At 36.6% G+C, this 22212-nt stretch overlaps 1 protein-coding gene across 1 annotated transcript; it reads right to left on the bottom strand.

Moving 5' to 3' along the window:
- Positions 1 to 5261: 5261 nt before the first annotated feature.
- On the bottom strand, positions 5262 to 8485 carry LOC142607516 (pentatricopeptide repeat-containing protein At2g30100, chloroplastic). Its single transcript, XM_075779052.1, has 2 exons — positions 7187 to 8485; positions 5262 to 6284 (listed from the first exon to the last, which is right to left on the bottom strand). Exons 1-2 carry the CDS (start codon positions 7985 to 7987, stop codon positions 5511 to 5513), a joined length of 1575 nt encoding a protein of 524 aa, XP_075635167.1. The 5' UTR covers positions 7988 to 8485; the 3' UTR covers positions 5262 to 5510.
- Between the last annotated feature and the right edge of the window lie 13727 nt (positions 8486 to 22212).

Below are 22212 nucleotides of genomic sequence, written 5' to 3' on the forward strand. Positions count from 1 at the left end.
TATTATAACTACTAATCAAAGCTATCATATCAAACGCATATTGTATATTTATTCGATCATCATCATGATATTTAGACTTTGGCTTTAATGGTTTGGTAGGCTTAAAAATACGCTGGTAGCCTTAAAAATACGCTGGTAGCCATTGGATCACGTGGCCCAATGTTAAGTTCCGGAAGCAACTCCCCAAACAGAATCCGGGCCTAGTAAGGTCATCCCTCCAACGGACCACACGTGGCTGGGCAACCGAAAAAGGCCTCCGAACACTTGTGGAGTGACCATCGCACCAAAGGTGGGCGGTGGTAACTCGTACTAAAAGGTAAGCAATAGGTAAAAATAATAAACATCGACTTAAATATAATGCGGTAATTTTTTTTTTTTTTTTTGAATTTTGGTGTGTCAGTTAAATGTCTACATTAGTTTAAATTCTATAAGAATTTCTTATAAAAGTCCCTATTTATACACACTCTAATAAAATCTGGCCATGTCATTTAAAAAAAAAATTGTAAAATAAGTTTCACATGTATCTATGATGTTAATAAAAATTTATTAATATAATTATTAACTTCTATATTTCTAAATAGCGTATATATATTGGTTGATACCATTGAAGAATTGATCCGTAGTTGACCTTTAGAGCATCCACATTGGTGGTCTTACAAAATTTAGTTTTTAACAACTTAAAAAGTCATTTTTATCTATTTGAACACCATACTTTACAATACACCCAATGTCAATGATTATAATTTTTTTTACTACATTTAAATATTTTCTTTATTCTTACTTTATTCTTTGTCTCTTTACCACCGCAACTACTAAATAAACAACACCCCCCCCCCCTCCCCTTTGGAGCTATAATGAGCTTGTTAAGAGCGCCAACAATGGTTTTAGCCCTACAAATACTAATAAGCAAGCTACAATGGTGGTATATTTAATTTTTTTTGCAAATGGTGAATAGTGAAATGCTATCTTTACAAGCTCATAGTAGCTCTAACAGAAAAAAAAAAAAACTATTATTTATTTGGCATTTGTGGTTGGTAAAGAGACAAAAAGAAAGAGAGATAAAGAGACAAGGAATAAAGTAGGAATAAAAAAAAGAATAAATTTAAATGAAGTAGTAAAAAAAAAAAAAATTAGAACTATTGATGTTGGGTGTATATAGTGTGGTGTTAAAATAGATAAAATAGTCTTTTAAGTTGTTAAAAGCTAAATTTTTTAGGACCACCAATGCGAATGCAGAGCATTAGCATTGAGGGGTGTAAACACCCCCAGGGCCCCAGTTGCTATTTTACAACCCAAGACAACTAAAACCCACTTTATTCGGGTTTGTATGCTTACAAAAAATTGTAACCTTATTGTAGTTAAGGTTGCATATATGCAACCTTAATGTTCATAGGTTGTTAAAAAAAAAAAAAAATCTTGTGTTTGTGTGTGAAGAGAAAAAGAGAGTAGGAGGAAAAAGAGAGAAAAATATTTTTTATTATTTTATTAGGTAATTTATATTATTTTATTGGATTGTATGTAAAAATAAGATTTGGAATGTTCAATGAGTTGTGAAATAAGTTGGTAAAATAGATGAAGTCACGTTTGAGGATGCAAAATATATGTATTGTATCTTGGGATGCTAGTGCTAAAGATGGCAGTTTATTGTTCACCATTTGCAAAAAAAAAATTAGATATACCTCCAGCATTGTAAACTTTCATTTTAGTATTTGTAATCCTAAATTGTTGGTGCTCTTAGTACTCCAAGTGCGTCAAACAACAATGCCTGACAATTAAACCAATGGCGGAGATTAAAACAAACGTGAAACACAAGATGTTTATAAAGCAACGAGTACACTAGATTTTTAATGATGTCGACTGGATCAGTTTCCATGCATTCCACCAGAAAGAGTTTGAGAAAGGAAGAAAAAACAGAAAAGAATTATTGAGCTTTTGAGGATATACAAGATTTGATTTTTTTTTTTTTATAAATTTAATGGAAAACAGATAAATAAAAAAGAGATAAGGGAAAAAAAAAGGAAAAAAAGAGCTCAAATATATTAAAGATAAAATTTTCTTTCAAATAGAATTAGAGAGGAATTTCTTTGACAAAGAAGGAAAAAAAGAGAAGAATCAGAGGAATCTCCTTCAATTCTTTATATGATTTTTCATAAGACCATCTATGGGTATTAATTCACATAATTCATCAAATCATTTAAATAAGTCATATAATTATTAAATGAGTCGCGTGACAGAAAGTAGAAGTGGATGAGGGTTTAATGTACCATTTAGTAGTTTGAATGAATTTTCATTCAAACTAATTTTGAAAAAATTCTATCCACATAAATAATTAGGTATTTATTAAGATTGTATTTGAATATAATCCTATTTACTTCAACATTTAAAAAAAAAAAACTTATATGGTATTAATTTACTTAAAATGAAATAAGAAAGTCAAGAGTTTTGTAACTCAATGAGCATCTCTTGGTATTTATCGAATAAATTCATAGTTTAAATCCTTCCTTTTCCAACTATCCAATTAACCAAAAAAAGAAAAAAAAGAGAGAAGGGAATTACAAGAAATCCTTACTTCCTTAGAGAATTTGAACTTAATCATAGTACTAATAGTATCTTAAATGGTCCTACAGACAATGAGGAACCACCTAATACTAAATCCCAAAATTACTTAACTTATCAGATAAAAAACAGCAAAAGTGGAAATGCATGAATATGCTGAACTGTGTCAAAAAGGTCGACCAATTGCAATTATTGTCTAAACCAAATAATTGATGGGTTAGAAAAAGACATTAGATCTAAGTACACTTTGAATTTTAGTTAATGGGGACTCCTCCACAATGAGGTTCTAGCTTTGATTGGATTAAATAAATTCCTCATTGTTAGGTGAACATCTCTGGAATGTTTAGACATGTTTACAACTTGCATACTTTATATGGAAAAAAAAGAAGAGAATGACTAAACTGAACATATATATACCAGATATGAAGAAGCAAAATGCCAAGAAAAGTAATCACATGTCTAGAATCCCATGTGAAAATTCTGAAGCACTCTGTTTTTCAATTATCAGTTATCATCTATCATTCATGGGCATCTTGATAGAGAGTCAAGGTGGAAAGCATCCAATTTGTCACCAACTTGTGCAAATGGCCGTAAGCCTTTTAGTATTAAATTCTTCAAATCTTTACAAGATATGATGCTTCATGCTTGTCTATAAATACAGTGACAGGTGTTCTCAAGCCTGGAAGTATATGGCTATCAAGAGCTTAAAAAAGCATCTGCCCTCCTAGAAGTACTTGAATATTAAATGCCCCTTTTTTTTGGGCCAAGGCCCATTAAGCTAGTAGAGTACTTGAATTTTGTAGCCAATTGCTTGAATGCATACTCAGTCACATCGTGAAAAAAAAAATTGGTACTCTAAGGCCGTCTATTTGGAGTGAAAATAGGGAGGATAAAAAACAAAATAAGGAAAATAAGTATTTTTACTGTTCATTTAGAGAGAAAATAAAAGGAGGATGGAAAACCGGGAGGAAAATTTTCCTCCCGAGTCCACAAATATTTTCCTCCCAAATTGGGAGGAAAATGGTGGGAGAAAACTTTGGGATGGGGGCTTTTACTAAAAAGCCCCCATCCCACCTGATACTTCTCTCTCTCTCTTTTTTTTTTTTTTTTCAACGTTGTTTTTTTTTTCCTTCTTTTTCTTTTTCAACGTTACTGAACGTTGTTGTTTTTTTTTTTCAACATTACCTAAACATTTTTTTTCAACGTGACCTAATCTAATTTTTACATTACAATAATATAAATTTATATATATGATGTGATAAATTTTATATTATGTAATGAGTACAAATAAATCTATTTCTTACATATTACGTAACAAGGGTATAATAGTCAATTTATATAAATTACATTTTCCATCCTCCCACTTTTCCACCCCTCTAACCGGACACACAAGAAGAAAAACTAAATATTTTTCATCCTCCCACAATTTTCCATCCTCTCACTTTTTCACTCCTCCAACCGAACAAACCCTAAGGTCCAACAAATGGCCATGATTTTGACTTCAGAGTAGACCTTATAAGCACTATTCAAAACAGACAGATACAACTACACATAATAAACCTAATGCTTTGTTTAACAACATATAATCAACGTAATGGTGTTTGGTTAGGGTGAAAAGGGAGAAAATGGAATAGGGGGAAAGAAAAAAATGAAAAAAAAAGGTTGATTTTTCGTTGTTTGGTTTGAGGTGAAAAGGGAGAGGAAGGGAAATAGGATGGATGGAGTTTTCTTCCAAAGTGCATTTTTTTGCCCTTCCAAATTGGGAAGAAAATGGAGAGAAATGGCTTTAAGAAGAAAATTAGACCATTACCCCTTAACTTTTCCATCCTTCCACTTTTACTAATAGGGGCATAAATAATTTACTTTTTTTATTTTTATTTTTCAACCTTTCCATCTTCTTTACTAAATGCACATAGTGAAACACATTTTCTATCTCCTTGCTTTTCTATCATCTCAACCAAACGGAGCCCAATAGTGCATAGACCACTTGACAAGCTTCTTAATTCATAGTCTGGTAAACAATGGAACATTGGGTTACCACACACACAGCAGTCGAAAAGACCTGTTCCAGTAATGCATACCAGAAGTTATATAAAATAAAAACTTGAATTCATTCCCATAAAATTTAAAATCTAACGGAAATAATTAGACCAGGCCCAAACAAAAGTACAAACAATTCTTTGGCCATCATAAACTCTTAGATAAGTGTTCTATCTTTTGCAAATCAATTTTCTTCCCTGGTCTCATTCTCCCAAGAAAAAAAAAAACAAATATTTTCATTTGTTTTCTACAAATAGTACTTGACACTGCAATATCATCAGAAATTCAATGCATTTTTCCCCAAGGATGATAACTAGATTGAATTTGACAATCAAATTAAGCAATGATTCAAAATGATTAATAAGGAAAAAAGAGGGGGACAGAAGGGGGGGGGGGGGGGGGGAGAGACTCAGGTCCCCAACTGAATTTTGTTAGAGGGATAAAAGTAAATGTGATATATGCAATCAGAACTCAGGTTCACCATAATGAATAATTATTACACATACATCACTAGGTCCAAAACACATGTGACCCTTTATAGAATAAGAAACTCTACAAGAACAAGACAGGACAAGAATGCAATAAGAACGTACCTCTAGTATTTATATGCAGTCCACTTACTTACACTGTGCTGAAGCTTTATTTACTATGTTTGCATCAGCCACCATATATATACAGTTATTTATTTCCGAGAACAAGACAGACACAGCATATTCCTATATTTCACAATCAATCAGCCTGTAGGAACTGGTCCATCCAATATTTTTGTGGAGCTCAAATCCAACCAAAACTATACAAAATTAATATTGGTGCTTGTATTAACATGTAAAAAGGGCAGTGAAAAAGTGCTTCTGCTATACAATCTTCAAAACTAAACCATGTCTTTAGGACAGATCTTAGTTTGAATTAAGTACTTAAAGCATTTTTACGATCCAAAGCTTATATTTCTTCATATAAAGATAGATAAGAGCAGGTCCAATCAAACTTGCATCAGAGAGGTGCTTGCAAAGCTTGAGGTAAGTTTCTACATTTCCAGATCGGTGGATCCCTTTTCTTAAACCCTGCAACACAGCTGCCCTGTCCAAATACTCTGGATGAAAGCCTAGATCAAGCATTTTAATTAGTGTTTCTGCAGCATCATTGTAATGTCCTCCTTTAACATAACCTCTCAACAACCATGATAGGCTTTTCTTCTTGCGTAAAGAGTTTGCAACTTCGATTCTAGTTACCAACCGTGATGTAGCACTGACCTCTTTCTGGGAAGCGCAGATGGCTAAAACAATGTCATACAGGTCTCCATCAGCCTCTTTACCTACAAGCTTCATTTCCCACAGCTGCCTTTCAGCCTCCAGCCCACGACCAGCACAAATATACATAGCTAGAAGCCTCTCATGAACCACCCCAGAAAGTGAAGAGCTTCCCTCTTGAACCACCCAATTAGACAAGCGTATGCCATCAGCTAGAAGATCTGACTGATATTTCTCAATAAGCCTCACATTTTCTTCATCAAGCTCAGTTACCAACCCAGCTCTTGCAAAACTTTTCAACTTGCGTAAAGCTTTTGCTAATTCATTCAGCTCTTTAACCACTGCTGTCATTGCAATGAGATAGCTGTAGACCTCCGGCTTCAACCCAGATTCTCTAAGATTAATCACCAACTTGACTGCATCCCTGTAGTTACCATCAACCTAGTAGAATAGATTTTGTATTGTTATTTACACAAAGTTCAGAATTGATCTCTAACTTCAAGCATAAATATCAATAAACATGAGTACAAATTACAAAGTACTTAGCTTCCCTAGGCAGAGGAAGACAAAAAATAACATTAGTAGAAGTGAAAAAAAGAAGAAAAAAAGACATGTCAATTAGGGAAGTAATAAAGAATATGACTTCAGTCTTCAAATAGAATAGAATGGAGGAAAAGTGTAAATGTGACTGATCCTAACTAAATTGCCGAGGATCCATAGCCGAAAGAATTTGGGGACTAAAGCTTTGTTGTCGTTGTTGTAATTACAGAGACACCCAGTGGGTGTTGAATCCACAATCTTACAATCCACCTTGCTCTTATAAGTGGAGTAGGTGCCATATGAGCTACAGCTTGTATACATATTTTAAATCAACCTAACAAAATTCTTTGAGAACTGATTTATAATCAACAATTAATAGAAGAAAAATAGTTGGGAACTCGGGTTTGGTTGACTGATAAAGGTGGTTGATATCCTACATGTCACAGACTATCCTCTTCTCTCTCCCCCGATATCTCTTTGTCCCAAACATTTAGCCCCGCCAGTTTAATAATTTAAACACAAATTACTAATATGTGTGCACCAAAGCTAGAAATTTCAACAAAATTCAGCATAAGAATAGCAAATTTGATGGAGCACCCCAGTTTGAAACAAGTAAAAAAAGAAGAAGTTAAGACGGGAACTATTCAGTCTCGGAAAAATCATATCCGTAGCATAATTGAAAAGAAATGTTTATCCAATCCACAAAGACAAAAGACAATCAGAAATTCCAAACTACCATACTAATAACAATAGTAATAATAATAATAAGTATCAAGACAAGATAAGATAACATAGTGACTGACCATCATCTTCCAAGCAAGATATCCAGTTGGTCCTCCCTTATGTCCATCATCGCGAGCATGAGCATGAGCATGGGCATGGGCATGGGCATCAGCATCAGCAAAACCACGCCCCAACACTTCTTTAACAAACAAAACGACCTTCTCCTTCATCCCCATCTCCCAATACAAAGAAATCACCTTCTCAACCATACTAAACCCGGGTTTAAAGCCGACACAATCCATATCGACTAACAAATCCACCACATCCCCAACTTCATGATGTTCCTTTTCAATCATCTTCTTCACCCAACCACACATTATCGCCACCATAAGCTCCATTGTTTCCTTATCCACCTTATTCTCCTTCTTCAACCACTCAAACACTTCAAGCGCACACCACGAGTCCCTTCCTTCCTGTGCGAAATACACAAGCACCAGCTGCAACTCCTTCGCAGACAACCGTTCGTTCATCTCCTCGAGAATATCCGACGGCTCTCGAGTCATTCTCTCCAATTCCTCTATCGCCTCCAAAAACCCTTCGCTCATTTCGTCTTCTTCTTCTTCGCTCTTGTCCTCTTCCTCGTCGCTCGTCACGTAGTGGTCCAATTCCACCGAATTCAACGACCTGATGAGTTCTCGATTCTTGTTTACTCTTTTGGGGACTACGAAGTAGCTGCTAGGGTTTTGCTGCTGGTTCATGATTTTCCAACAGTTTCTCGCCGAAAAACCGCGATGAAATTCAGGAACGAAATACTGGTACCGATGAGGCGAAAATGAAATCGACGAACGAAACGAGAAATTCAATGCATATGCAGAGGCCATTTCTAATTTCTGATTTTTTTTGGTTGCCGAGAAAATAAAGGAAAGATATAAGAAACTAAAATTCTAAACTTGAACTTTAAGTAAAGCTCACTGAAAGTCAAAACAGGGTTTATCCGATGGTTAAGAGAATAAACGCGATTTTGTTTTTCCCTTTCTTTTCTTTTCCAATACACTTTCTCGGCAACCAAACGGAGGAGTTAGGTTTCGGTTTCATAATCAGAGAAGAAAGGATCCATCCATGGATAGACACAAGCGAAGAGAATGGAGAAAAGGGAGCAGAAAGTAAATCGAAGAGAGGTAGAGGGGCAAATTGGGAATATGGAATAAAAAATTAAAAAAAGGAGCTTAACTGAATGAGGGTTTGGATCAGGTAATGGTAATGGTGGTGGTGATGATAGACGGAAGAGTTATCAGCAGTGGCCAGTGGGTATGGATTGCCGCCGCTGCAAGACAAAGCCGTCTTTTGTGAATTTTGGGACAGAAAAAAACACACGTTTGAATTTCAGACACGTGTTCGCATGGACACTGCTAAAAATTTTAAAATTTTTAAAAATATATGTACAATAATTTTTATGTTTTCAAAATTTATCCTACAAAAATTAGAGTTGACTCCTCAAATATTTGAATTAGTCTAATAATACTCTTAAAAAAACAATTGGTTTAATAGTTATAGAGATATAATTTTATTTTTCGCAATTATATTTTTTATTGTAAAATATGTTTTTATATTAGTTAAATATTTGATAAAATTTGGTATCAAACATGTTTGAATCTATCTTTTTCAACCCGTTATGTGACGATTAACAAGTCATTGACTCATTAAAAAAATTTTGTGGATCAAAATACACATGAAATGTGTCTTTGGTTGCCATATAATGGATTAAAGTAAAGTAGCATTAAATATGTTTAGAGTCTATCTTATTCCTTCAAGTTTTGGATCATTTATGTTTTTGAAATTTCATTATTTCAATTGAAAGATTTTTTATTTACTTTAGCATAAAATTTGATAATTTGTATTTAAAATGAAACTTTTTAAAGAATTTGACTACGAAAATGGAAAAAATGAATTGTATTTTACAAAAGATCGCCGCCAAAAATAATTTTGATTGAAAATACTAAACTTTTTTTTTTTTTAGTGTGTGTATATATATAACTTATCAAATAAAAAAGTGTGTATATATGTGTATGTGTGTATATATATGTGAGTGTGTGTAGAAGTTGTTTTGATAAATATATTAGCGTCGCAATTTGGCCCCCAAACAAAAATTTCTGGCTCCGCCCCTACTGCACAGCAAATCTACTAGTAAAATGGGATTTAGGAATTTACAGGAATTTCCTTGGTTCGACTCGACTTATGTGTCTTTCGCAGGGGTAGAGAGTCTTTCCATACTCCTTTTAGAATTATCAATTATTTATGTGGTTTGCAAAAAAAAAAATTGTTTGCCTTTTGTTTTCACTTTTTAGAATTCATCGATCTATATTTATATTTATATTTATCACCTTGTTGAACCACCTGATTACATAAAATGATAAAATTAATAGCATATTTATAATTAAACACACATAAAAAGTACCTTTTTTTTTGTTTGGTGCTTAAGCTGTTAGTACTATTTTTGGTTGGGAAAAAATGAGCTTTTGTCCTTAATTTTTAAACTATGCAATAATTTGTCCATGTTTTCAAACTATTTAGGTGTATATCCCTGTTTTGAAATTTAATATTCTGAAATCGAGTTCCTCTTATAACTTGATTTTCTAAAAATTGAGTTCCCCTTATCACTCGAGTTTTCTTATTACCGATCGGTAATTCAAGTTTTCTTATTAGTGTTGATTGTTATTAATTGGAAAACTCTTAGTACCGATCGGTACTAATTGAAATCTGATTAATGCCAATCGATATTAATTGGAACCTAAATTTGAAAAAGAGGAAAATACTTTCTGTTGATGATTGCGACTCTGCACTGGATAGCAAGAAACTTTGATGCATTCTACATGGGATTGTGATGCTATTCGATCAGTGTGGGGGGAGGACTTTGGCTAGGTTGATCATAGGAAAGCTGCTAGGGGCTCTTTTCTTGACTTGGTGGAGCTAATCAAAATTAAACCGGGGGCATTGGAGCTGTTTGCGGTTATCATCAACGTGTTGAATAAGGGAGACTTGTTTAATTCTGCCTTGGGCCATCTTTTAAAGGATACTTTGTTGATTGTTAGTTATTTTCTGAGTTGGTCTTTCTCTCATACTGTTAGACAGGGTAATTCTGTGGTGGATGCCTTGGTTAGGAGAGCCCGATTGTTCGCTCCGTTGTTAGTTTGGATGGAGTATGTTCCTCCGGACATTGTCAATTTTGTTAATGCTGATTTACCAGCTTATTGATTAACAACAACAACAACAACAACAACAATACTGATTGGTATTAATATGATTTCCCTTCAGAAAATGCTCAAAAACCATTATGATTTTTTAGCAGCGACTTGAATCACATTTTTGTCCCTGTAAACATTAATCCTTAATCAATTAGAATTATGAGTAGAAAGTTATAACCAAAACACCAAACATGTGCAGAAGATAACTCAAAAATGGTAAAGTCGAGTTATAAGGGGAACTTGATTTTCTAAAAATTGAGTTCCAAAAGAGAGACACATTGCTATATAGTTTCAAAACAAGGATAGTCGAGTTATTTTTTGCTACTATTGGTGTTCAGTAGCACTATTCCGGTGGATGATTATAAATTTACCTCATTCCAAATAAATTTCACTTTATATTTCTTTAAAATAAAAAATCAAAAAGTGCAATTTTATTCTATTCGTCACCCTCTCTGTCTCTCTTTGTATGGTGGTGAACCTTTGGTTTATACAAAAGCAATTTAGAGGTTTTAATACCATGTTCCATTTTAATTTTTTGATTCAAGTTATTTAGTCATAGTTCAATCTTTGATAGCAAATTTTGATTTCAACTCTAATTCTCTCTTACTAGACTCATTTTTTTAAGACCTGCCAATGAAACTTTCAAACTAGGTGAAACCAAGAGGTGCAAGTGTAGATATAAAAAACTGCCAAAGGTGCATTATTCAGAAAACTTCCAAATTCTCTCGCACTTCTTTAGAGAAGAAGAAGGAAGATGCAAATAGTATAGAGTGTCAAGAATGGAAAAGAGTCTCATCTGTTAATCAATAATGCCTCCGTTAGGGCACTTTTTCTCTTTCTCACTATTTTTTTTTTTGTTTCGCTCATATGTCCATCAATGCTTTCTGATTTAATTTAATTTTTTATCTATTTAACGTCTTTGGACCATTCAACATTACTCACCAAATGCAGAACCTCTACCTCTCTCTCAAATGCAAACCCAAGTTATTTTGCTGAAAGCTTGCAAGGGCACGGCCTCTATATTATTCCGTTCTCCCTCTCAGTATTTCTCAATTAATCTATGCCTAATCTATTTTCCTATTGTCTTTAATTAGGTTTTCTGTCAATTTAGGGATTTCAATTCCTATCCCTTTTTTCTCTCTATTTTTTTTTGTTGAAGTCAGGGAAACATTCAAAAAATCAAATTCTAAAGGTTTTGTAAGAAAATATTGTGGATATGGATGGGTTTTGTAGTGGAGATAGTATTGAAGAGTCTCTCTATTCTCAAAATCTGACAACAATCCTACAGGTTTTGCTTTATTTTCAAGTTCTGTTTTATTTTGTTATTTAGGTTTTTCAGATACTTGAATATCGAGATAGAGGATTCGCACTTGATCCATTGGGACTAAATTCAAACATGTAAGTGATTCTACCACTAATAAAAAGCTGGATAGTTTGAAACATGTAATTGATTATTTTACCCAATTTTGTGGTCTAACTTGCAAATGATTCTAATTGTAAAGCTTGACAATTTGTAATTTGCTTTGGATCCAATGGTTTTATGTATGATGCAATATATTTTATATTTTGGAATTGATCTCATTTTAAATAGCTTTCCCATGTATCGTGCGAGTTAGCTACTAGTATAATATAAAAGTGAAACATTTGATTTTTTATTGACCATTCCTTATTATGTCACATGGATTGATTTTATTGATGACATGAGCCTTAATTGAGTGGGACCTACCTAATTTTGTAAGTGGAGTTTACTACACGTGTTCAAGCCTACTCTTAAAACAACTAGGCTCATAATTACTGCTCTGTCTACGTAATCATATTTATGAACCAACTACTCACATATAAGGCAATAACCACTCTATCTTCCTCTTTCAAACCCCATTCTTACACTTACACAAGTACATCTTCTTCCAAAACCTGTAATTTGTTGCCCCAAACATTTTTGTGTTCTTTACATTGACTTGAACCAACCACTCATATATAACACTCTTATTTCTTCCTCTTTCAACCCTAGGCTCACACTTACATAGTTACATCTTTTTTCCAAACCCTATGTTTTCTTCCCCCAAACATCACTATAAGTTCTTTACATTGAATAGACATGGAAAGAGAAAACAATTTTAAAAAAAAACTGAGCGATATTTTTGTAGACATTCTTACACATCTTCCTACCAAAGAAATTTGCAACATAAGAAGTGCTTCCAAAAGTCTAGAATCCTTTAGAAAAAGCTAGAATTTGCAGGAAAACATTTCTTTAGTTGCAAGGAGATATTCAACAATCAAACTAGGTTCTACCAAAGTTCTCCATTAATGATCCACTAATGAAAGCATGGCGTCACTATGACTTTAACTAACACCTAACCTTTCACCCCATCAGAGGGGGATACTTTTGTGAGCTAGTGTTTATTTCTATTCAAATATGCGATGGTGGGCTACCATCGTTAAGCTATCTAAGAAACAACAACTTCGATCTGGTAAAGATAATTGATTGTTGCAATGGTTTGTTGCTTTTGTTTTGTTACAATCTAGTAACATTTGTCAAATCCTATATAATATGTAATCCTTTGACCATAGAACATGTTGTTCGTCCAAGCTAAGCGAAACGTTTGACGTTTTGTTGACCATTTATTTTTGTGCCACATGGACTGCTTTAATAGATGACAAGTGCCGTAATTGAGTGGGACTTAGTTAATTTTGTAAGTGGAGTTTATTACACATGTGTTTAGGGCTACTCTCTAAGCAACTAAGCTCATAATTACTGCACTGCCTATGTAATCATGTTTATGAACCAACCACTCACATATAAGGCAATAACCACTCTGTCTTCCTCTTTCAAACCCTAGTCTCACATTTACACAGATACATCTTCTTCCAAACCCTGTGTTTTCTTCCCCCAAACATTGCTGTGTGTTCTTTACATTAACTTGAATTAACCATTCACATATAACTACTCTTTCTTCATCTTTCAAACCCCAAGCTTACACACACATATACATCTTCTTCCAAACCTTGTGTTTTCTTCCCTCTAACATTGTTGTGTGTGATTTACATTGACTTGAACCAACCATTCACGTATAACAACTCTTTCTTCATCTTTTAAACCCTAGGCTTACAACTACATAGATATATCTTCTTCCAAACCTTGTGTTTTCTTCCCCCAAATATTACCGTGTGTTCTTTACATTGACTAAACATGGAAGGAGAAAACAAATTTTTTAACTATCCAAGCAAATGCTAATATTTTTGTTGAAATACTTACACATCTTTCTCCCAAAGAAATTTGCAACATAAGACATTCTTTCAAAAGTCTAGAATTCCTTATAAAAAGCCAGAATTTGCTGCCAAATATTTCTTTAGTTGCTAGGAGCTGTTCAACAATCTTACTAGGTTTTACCAAAGCTTCCATCCCATTAGAGGTGGATATTTTTGTGAGCCAATGTTTATTTTCATTTAAATATGTGCTGGTGGGCTACCATTGTTAAGCTATCTAAGGAACAACAACTTTGACCTGGTTGAGGTAATTGACTATTATAATGGTTTGTTGCTTTTGTATCGTTACAATTCAGTAAAATTTTACAAATCCTATATAATTTGTAATCCTCTAACCAAAGAACATGTTGTTCTTCCAAGTCAAGAGAAACGTATTGATATTTTGTTGACCACTCCTTATTATGCCATATGGATTGCTTTAATAGATGGCACGTGCCTAAATTAAGTAGGACCTAGCTAATTTTGTAAGTGGAGTTTACTACATGTGTTTAGAGCTGCTCTTCAAGAAACTAGGTTCATAACTACTGTTCTGCGTACGTAATCATGTTCTGCGTACGTAATCATATTTATGATCCAACCACTTACATATAAGGCAATAACCATTCTATCTTCCTCTTTCAAACCTAGTCTTACACTTACATAGATGCATCTTCTTCCAAACCTTGTGTTTTCTTCCCCCAAACATTAGTGTGTGGTTTTTATGTTGACTAAACATGGAAGGAGATTTTTTTTTTAAATATTTGAGAAAATGCTAATATTTTTGTTGAAATACTTGTACATCTTCCTTTCAATGTAATTTGCAACATAAGAAATTATTTCAAAGGTCTAGAATTCTTTATAAAAAGCCAAAATTTACTGTCAAACATTTCTTTAGTTGCAAGGAGATGTTCAACAATCTTACTGGATTCTACTAAAGCTTCTCCACTAATGATCCACCAAAGAAACCATAGCATCACTACAACTTTAACCAACCCATAACCTTTCATCCCATCAAAGGTGGATATATTCGTGACCCAATGTTTATTCCCATTAAAATATGTGCTGGTGGGCTACCATCGTTGAGCTATCTAAGGAATAACAACTTTGACTTGGTTGAGGTAATTGATTGTTTTAATGGTTTGGTGCATTGTTATCGTTACCATCTAGCAATATTTGTCAAATCCTATATAATATGTAATCCTTTGACTAAAGAACATGTTATTCTTCCAAGCCAAGCGAAACGTTTGACGTTTTGTTAACAACCCTTTATTGTGCCACATTGACACTTCAATAGATGACATGTGCTTTAATTGAGTGGGACCTAGTTAATTTTGTAAGTAGAGTTTACTACATGTGTTCAGGGTTGCCCTCTAAGCAACTAGGCTCATAATTATGAACCAAATACTCACATATAAGGCAATAATCTCTCTATATTCCTCTTTCAAACCTTACTCTTACACTTATATAGATACATCTTTTTCTAAACCCAGTATTTTCTTCTTCTAAACTTTACTGTGTGTTCTTTTCATTGATTTGAACCAAATTCATGGGAAGTACACCTTGGCCTAGGGTGGACCATGGCGGAGGGTGTAGATGGAATCACCACCTAGTTTAGACCTAGGAACCATAAATATAACGCCTTTCATGGAAGGACAAATCTTTACTAGAGTACGTCTTCGGAGTTTAGATGTGGCGATGAAAAGGTGTTAGACACCTAGCAATATTTTGATTGGAGGCCAAAAAATAACTTTATCTAGTTAGGGTTTTAATTGGAGACATAAGATGAGTATTTATAAGTTAAAATTAAGGTATGCTTTTTAATGGTCTTTGGACATTCCTAAGGGTCTAAGGGCCGGCCCACTTCAAAGCATAATTTTTTGGGCCCTCAAAATGAAGTTTTAAAACCCAGAAAATTGGATTGCTTAGTTGGCCCAACTTCAAATGGTCATAACTTACTTGATATAAGTCTAAATTAGGCACACTTTGTGTTCAAATTAAAGTCTAGGATGTCTACCTTCCACTGAAACAAACCTCACTCATACATTCTTTATGGATAAAAAGTTATGGTCAAAACAGGGAGAAAAGGTCATTTTCCAATATTGATTTCAAAACGATTTGAGCACTTTTGAGTTGTGATTACTTCCAAACTATTGTGAACTCTTTAATTACCCTTAGTTGACATATGTCAAGCTTATAATTGGGGCCAGGGACCAAAATTTATTAATGGGTACAAAATTCAGTGTTTACACATACTAACATGCATCTAAAGCAAACAATATGACATCATCATTGCCAAACCTAACATTCATCTATCATAGCATAAGCATATATCTCCAAGGACAGAAACATCACAAGGCAGATCAGGATAAACATGTTATATCATCTAAACATCAAAGCATGGAATTCAATCAAGCATATTATGTTTATCAACCAAAACTTATTCAACAACCAAGTCAAATGCATGTTCATAGAATTGTGCATGGCTTATCTCACTACATCACAACACCTATGCATCAATGCATGATCATATTTAAATGAACGTTCATAATATTCAAGAAATCTAAAACCCTAATAAACATAAAAGAGATAAACCAAAGCAAAGCAAAACAAATTAGTGTAAATAGATGTATATAGATATGAAAGCTAGGTCAAACAAAGGCTAAACATGTAACAAAAGGGGAAAAACAGGAGGTAAATTAGGGTTTTTGGGCAAGAGTATGTGTGTGCATATATAGGGCATGTGTATGCAGCCAATCTATATGTGTATGCATACTATGAGTATGCACACACATGCAAGCAGCATGCGCACGCATACACGCCCTAGAAAAACCCTAACTCAGAAACTACAGAACAGAAACACAAAAACAAAGAATCTAACAACCTAACATACTCAGAATAAAAAACATAGAGCAAACCTAAACTAAACAAATATATTAAAGCAAACAAAACACATATATAAACATAAGATCAAAAGAAAAGTAAAGAAAAGCAAAAAGCCATAATTAGAAACTTTACCTTAACAAAATAACTCTTTAGAGCTTGATTTTGATTGTTCCCCTTTGTCAATCTATTCACAACCAAATCAAAGATGAGTTAGTAAACTTAGAACTAAAAAATCAAGACCAAAAAAGTGTCCCAATTAAACAAAACTTGACTTGATGATATTTTGTGAAAAACTTCCTCTTTGATTCACTATTTTCTAGTGAATCTTATGTGTTTTACCATCGGAATTCGTTCTCCTTAAAATTATCTTTTATGGCTTTAAATAGTTGAAAAATAGGGGTTTGGGGTGGCTCCTAGATGATGTGCGATTCGTTCTAAACGTAGTTTAAATATAGAAAACTTGCTTTACATAGTTTCTAGAACCCTAGCATGCGCACGCATGCACATGTATGCATACACATGCATGAAGCATGCGTACTAGAGCTTGAGCATGCATGCACATACACGTGTATGCGTACACATGCCCTAGGGTCTCCGTGGTCTTTCTTTTCCAGTTTATTTAGTCCAAAAATAAGTAATATTTTCCATAAACACTTTTCTCAAATCAATTTTCATTTGATTGTGCCTAAACTAACTTTGGGCTTTAGAATTCTAACATCATTCGGGAACAGGGGCCCGAGTTGTAAGGAGTACAAAATGCGGTGTCTACAGATGTCTCTCTTTTGATTTGTGAGCTCCGCTAATGGAATCAAAAGAATAAGAGACAAAATATTTTGTCTCGACATATGGCTTGGGCCTAACCCAAACACACAGCAAAAAACACGCATATATGGGGTGAGGTGTAACTCCACAGAGTTGCGTGGGGTTCGTATGTCTGAAGTCCCATAGGTGTTACTAGATAAACGAGCAACAATAGGTTCACTATACAAGAACCTATTTTGCCAATTGCAAGCAAAAGGCGAGTGACTCACTATCCTAGAGTCACTAAAAAATAAAAATGAACATAGTCAATGACCTCAACCATCAACCAAACAAACAAGGTGCTCTTACAAGCTAAAGAGGATACATATCTATGGTGTTCATCTGGGGCTCTTGACTCAAACTTCTCTGGGTAGTTGTCGCCTCTAGGTAGTTTCCATCTCTATCTTAATCTCTTCTAATTTGGCGAGGCTCTTGCCTCCATATGACTTCTATCTCCATCTTAATCTCTTCAATTCTGGGTGGCTTACGCCTCAATTCTAGTTCAAGAAGGATATGTGTAAGTGCACAATTGCGCCTGGACCCAAAAACATATATGGGCTCAGGCCCAATGAGCTTTAAACAATGAAATTTGTAGAGTGTGGGCTCGCAATCTAGTTTAGTGATATTCGAAGCTTGATGAACAGGTTAGAATGTTACAGTATTTGCAAACAACGGACGAATAAGGCAAATGAACCTCCTCGGACGTAAGCCGAGGACGATTTATGTATTATTTCTCTTTGTTTTCTTTCAAAGGTTACAGTTCTTAGTCTTTGTTTAGCCACACTTTTTCTTTACTCTCTTCCCTCCTTAAATACTTCTTCTTCTTCCCTCTTTATCCACCTGTAACGCAAATCACCCTATTAGACACCTGTCCCATCCACCACCCTCTGGAAGTCTTCAAATGATAGCAAAAAGGCTGACTTCTACTATTCAGGGGTCATTTCCCATTAATGCGGCCAGGGAGGTAGGTGCAAGGTTTTTAATGTGGAGGTAGCAGCCTTTTTCTAAGATATTTCTTGCACTCCGTGGTGTCTAAAGGGTATTTAGATCCCCCTCTTAACCAACAGTTCGTCCAGAACACTGCCTTGATCTTTTTGGCGAATCCCAGGGTCTTCGCGGGTCTTTTCGAGGAGAGATTTGTCCTTAGACGAATCCTCGGACTCTCGACCTATGGGCCGACATGCAGCCCTAGAGGCTTTTAGTCTAAAACGAACTAGCGCCCATCAATAAAGCCCAAGGCCCAAATACTTACTTAGGTCCTTTTATTCCCCACAATAGCCCCTCAAAACTTTATTTTTCCTCATCTGAGGAGAAACATAGAGTTTTGATCCGACCAGAGCTCCCTCCACACGTTTTTTAGATCAACACGCGTGTGGAGACCGTTTCGTTCCTAGAAAATGCCGTTTGGCGCTTTGAATTCCAGAATGCGCGTATTTATGACCGCAAGTTACACCCTGTTCCCCACGTTCAACGGTGAGATGAACATCCAACGGCCCGTGTCCCCCCCTAAAAATTTGGGCTGGAAGAATCCAATTTCGAGGCCGCCTCCCGCACGTCATGACGTTTGGAAATCTGCGCCCTCATTCATTTCTTCAGAATTCAATCACATCAGAGCATCAATCATCATCTTTTCTCTCCAGAAACCCGTGGAACTTCGCATAACTACAAACTTGTAAGTTCTTACTTTCTCTACTCCTTTCTCCTCAGATTCTGTCCTCGACTTTCTCCTTAACCACTTTCCTCTTGAAACTTGCCCTTTCCCTTCTCTTAGATGGGTAGATTTAAGTGCTTAGTTGATACCGCCGCTGGGATGGAAGGCTTTAGGGCCAAGTATTAGATTCCCAGCGACATAGGCTTGAAGTACTGTCCGGCGGAAGCCGTAGGTGGTTCTAGGAAGACAGGAGAGGTTATCATCCCTATGATTGCCTTCATAGAAGGTGGGATGACCCTCCCTATGAGAAGTGTAACTAGGGAATACCTTCGCAGCCATAGGTCATGCCCCGACCAATGCGCACCCAACGTATTTAGAGTCTTAGGAAGTGTCGACGCTCTAAATGAGCAAATGGGCTTGAACCTCACATGGCACGATGTTGCATTTATGTATGAATGCCACAAACTTACAAAAGTAGGTTATTACATTAAATCACGGTCTAGTGTAGTTAGGTTAATTTCTTGTCTGCCCAAGTCCAATAAAGGCATGAAGGACGACTACCTCATCGCCTCAGGCAACTGACACGACGACCCTCACTGCCCAGTCATATGGGGAGACCCAGGTGTGACTCCTTAGGAGTTAATTTCTCTACCCCAAACTTTAATCTCAAAATCTTCTAATATTTATTTCCTTTTGCACACTGTCAATTTCGATTTCTCATATGCATTACAGATCTGACCATACTTGGCTTCTTTGGTATCCTTTCTCGCAGATAAACAACTCGCGCACCCACGTTTGAGCCACTGCAATGTTGCTGACCTAAACCGCGTACTGCGCTCAAAAGTGTTTGTGAGTGAAGACCTGCAACTTAGAGCGGCCCACCTAATACTAGGGTACGACCCTATATCCTCGAATTTCCAGGAGATAGAGAACGCGATTATCGCGGGGGATAGGAGGCACAAGAGGATAAACGTAGCAAGGCCGCACTTTCTCGCCGACCACGACATTCCTGACGAGCCCAACACCATCCTATACACGCGACCCATCGCGGCGATACCTCTCTCAACGCACTTTCAGACAACCGCCGCCCCGGAGGAGCAAGTGTCCTCGTCGCACTCGTTGGACGAGGAGATAGACCAATTCTAGCTTGAGGACGTCGAAAGACCTCGATGAAGCCAGTTTGTCGTACTCACTGACGAGAAAGACGAGCCCGCCGAGGCCTCCGGAGTTGCAGGTTTAATAGTTGCCCAACCTGACGACGATTCTGAGGAGGAGGAAATGGATGTGCTCCAAGGCCTTCTGACTAAGAGAGGTGAGAAGGTTTCCCAAAAAAGAGCGGGAGGGTCCCAAGTTCCTCCGTCCTTGCCACCACCCCCTCCTCCAGCCGATCCTAAACCTCCGGTTGAGGAGCCCAAGAAGAAAAGAAAGGGGGAGGCCGAGGAGGCTGGTGGCGAAAAACAGAAGAAGCCAAGACAACAGCCACAGCAAGCTCAGCAGCAGAAACTGGACAAAGGCAAGGGACGTGCTCGTTCAGTTGAAAGCGGGGAAATTAGGGACATGGCCGAAGAGCGCCGAGCACCGGCTTTCTGGTCTCCTGATTTGAGATTGGACGGAGCACCAATCTCTTGCCAGTCCAGCATTAGGGCATTCCAACAAGGCCACACCCACCACCTGGCCGAGGCATTGGAACGTCCCCTTCTGCTGCCCAAGGATATGGAAGCCTTGGAAAAAATGAGCCAGCCTCAGCTGTTCCTTTCTTTGAAAAGGGAATTAGCCCTGGTAAGTTTCACTTCTTATGAATATTTCATTTTTCATGATATCGGATTATTAGTATGTGTTTTCCTGCATCTAACTCTCTAATACTTTGTCACAGGCCATTCAAGAGGTCTTTGCTGCCGAGAAATTTGTGGAGGATTCTCGGAAGAAGGCCGGAATGGAGCAGGAGATTCGGCTGAAGACTGAGAAGTCCCTGGGCCAGGCCCTCGCAGAAAACGAGAAACTCTCCTCTTAGCTAGCCAACCTAAAAAGAGAAAGAGACGGTGCCGAGGCCAGCCTGAGAATGATGAGGACTCAAGTGGAGGGGCAGCGCAAGCTTCTCCATCAAAAGGACGACGAGCTCACCAACGCACAGAAGGAACGCTCTGACTTGGAGAAGAAGCTTGTGCAGATGAAGAAGGAAGCTCGCACCTTCAAGGATTCACTGGAGGCTGCGAAGAAGGCTAGCTACAAGGAAGGGGTGACGGCGACAGAAGACCAGTTGACAGAGGCGTTCGCGGCCTTGTGCCGAGAATACTGTCAGCAGGTCTGGGGCGAAGCCTTAAACGCAGCAGGGGTTCCTTCAGCTTCCGAAATGAGGAAGCCTGAGAACGTTTGGCTTCCCCTTGACATACAGGAGATAGATGAGGCTCCTGCTGTCGCATCTGCCCCTGAGACAGCCACTTCTGCTCTCCCTCCTGCGATTCCTGAACCCATTCCGGATCCTACAGAACATACAGGTTCCAATAAAGAGAAGGAAGGGTGTGGAGGTGCCGAGAAAGACCCAAGCCAAAGTGTGGAGCCCACCGTCCCTCCAACAACTACAGCAGACAAAGGGAAACAAGTCCTGTCTTCCTTTGAGTTGGAGCTAAAAACACTGAGGCTACCAGCACTTCTCAGCAAGACCCCCCTCCAAAAGTTTAGGGCCGAGCCTAGGGCTTTTTTCTCTTTGTAATTAAGATTTTTCATGTAATGTGTGTTAGAATAATTAATGAAAGACAATTTCGTTTGATTTTCATTTGACTTGTATTTATTTTATCTTTGTGTTTGCCATAAGAATTCCTCTCAAACTACATCTCCCGAGTATATCAAGCACGAAGTAATAACGAACGCCTAACGGACTGACTTAACTTTTTGCAAACATTTGAAAAGTAAAGTGTTCAAGAACCTACCAAAAACAAACTTGGTTTAGATGGTAGGTAGTGCCACACTTTGCAAACCCACATGATACTTAGGATTTGTAACCTGGAACGCTAACTTTAGTAAAGTGTGGGGTCCGAGGACCCTACTTTACCAAATTTCTGCTTGATACTTAAAGATGTGTGACTTAAAATTCTATTTAAACATGATTTTATTTAACAAATGATAAAACATCAATTTCCACAAGATATGTGGTTCGAGGACCATACTTAACCAAATTTCTGTTTGACATTTAGTGATAGTAATTTAAGATGTTAATTTCCCCAGAGTAGAAGGTCTGTAGACCTGGCATAACTAAGGTTCTGTTTAACAAATGATAAGACATCAA

Source organism: Castanea sativa, chromosome 8 (genome assembly GCF_040712315.1).
Source record: "Castanea sativa cultivar Marrone di Chiusa Pesio chromosome 8, ASM4071231v1".
In the NCBI taxonomy this organism is placed as follows: Eukaryota; Viridiplantae; Streptophyta; class Magnoliopsida; order Fagales; family Fagaceae; genus Castanea; species Castanea sativa.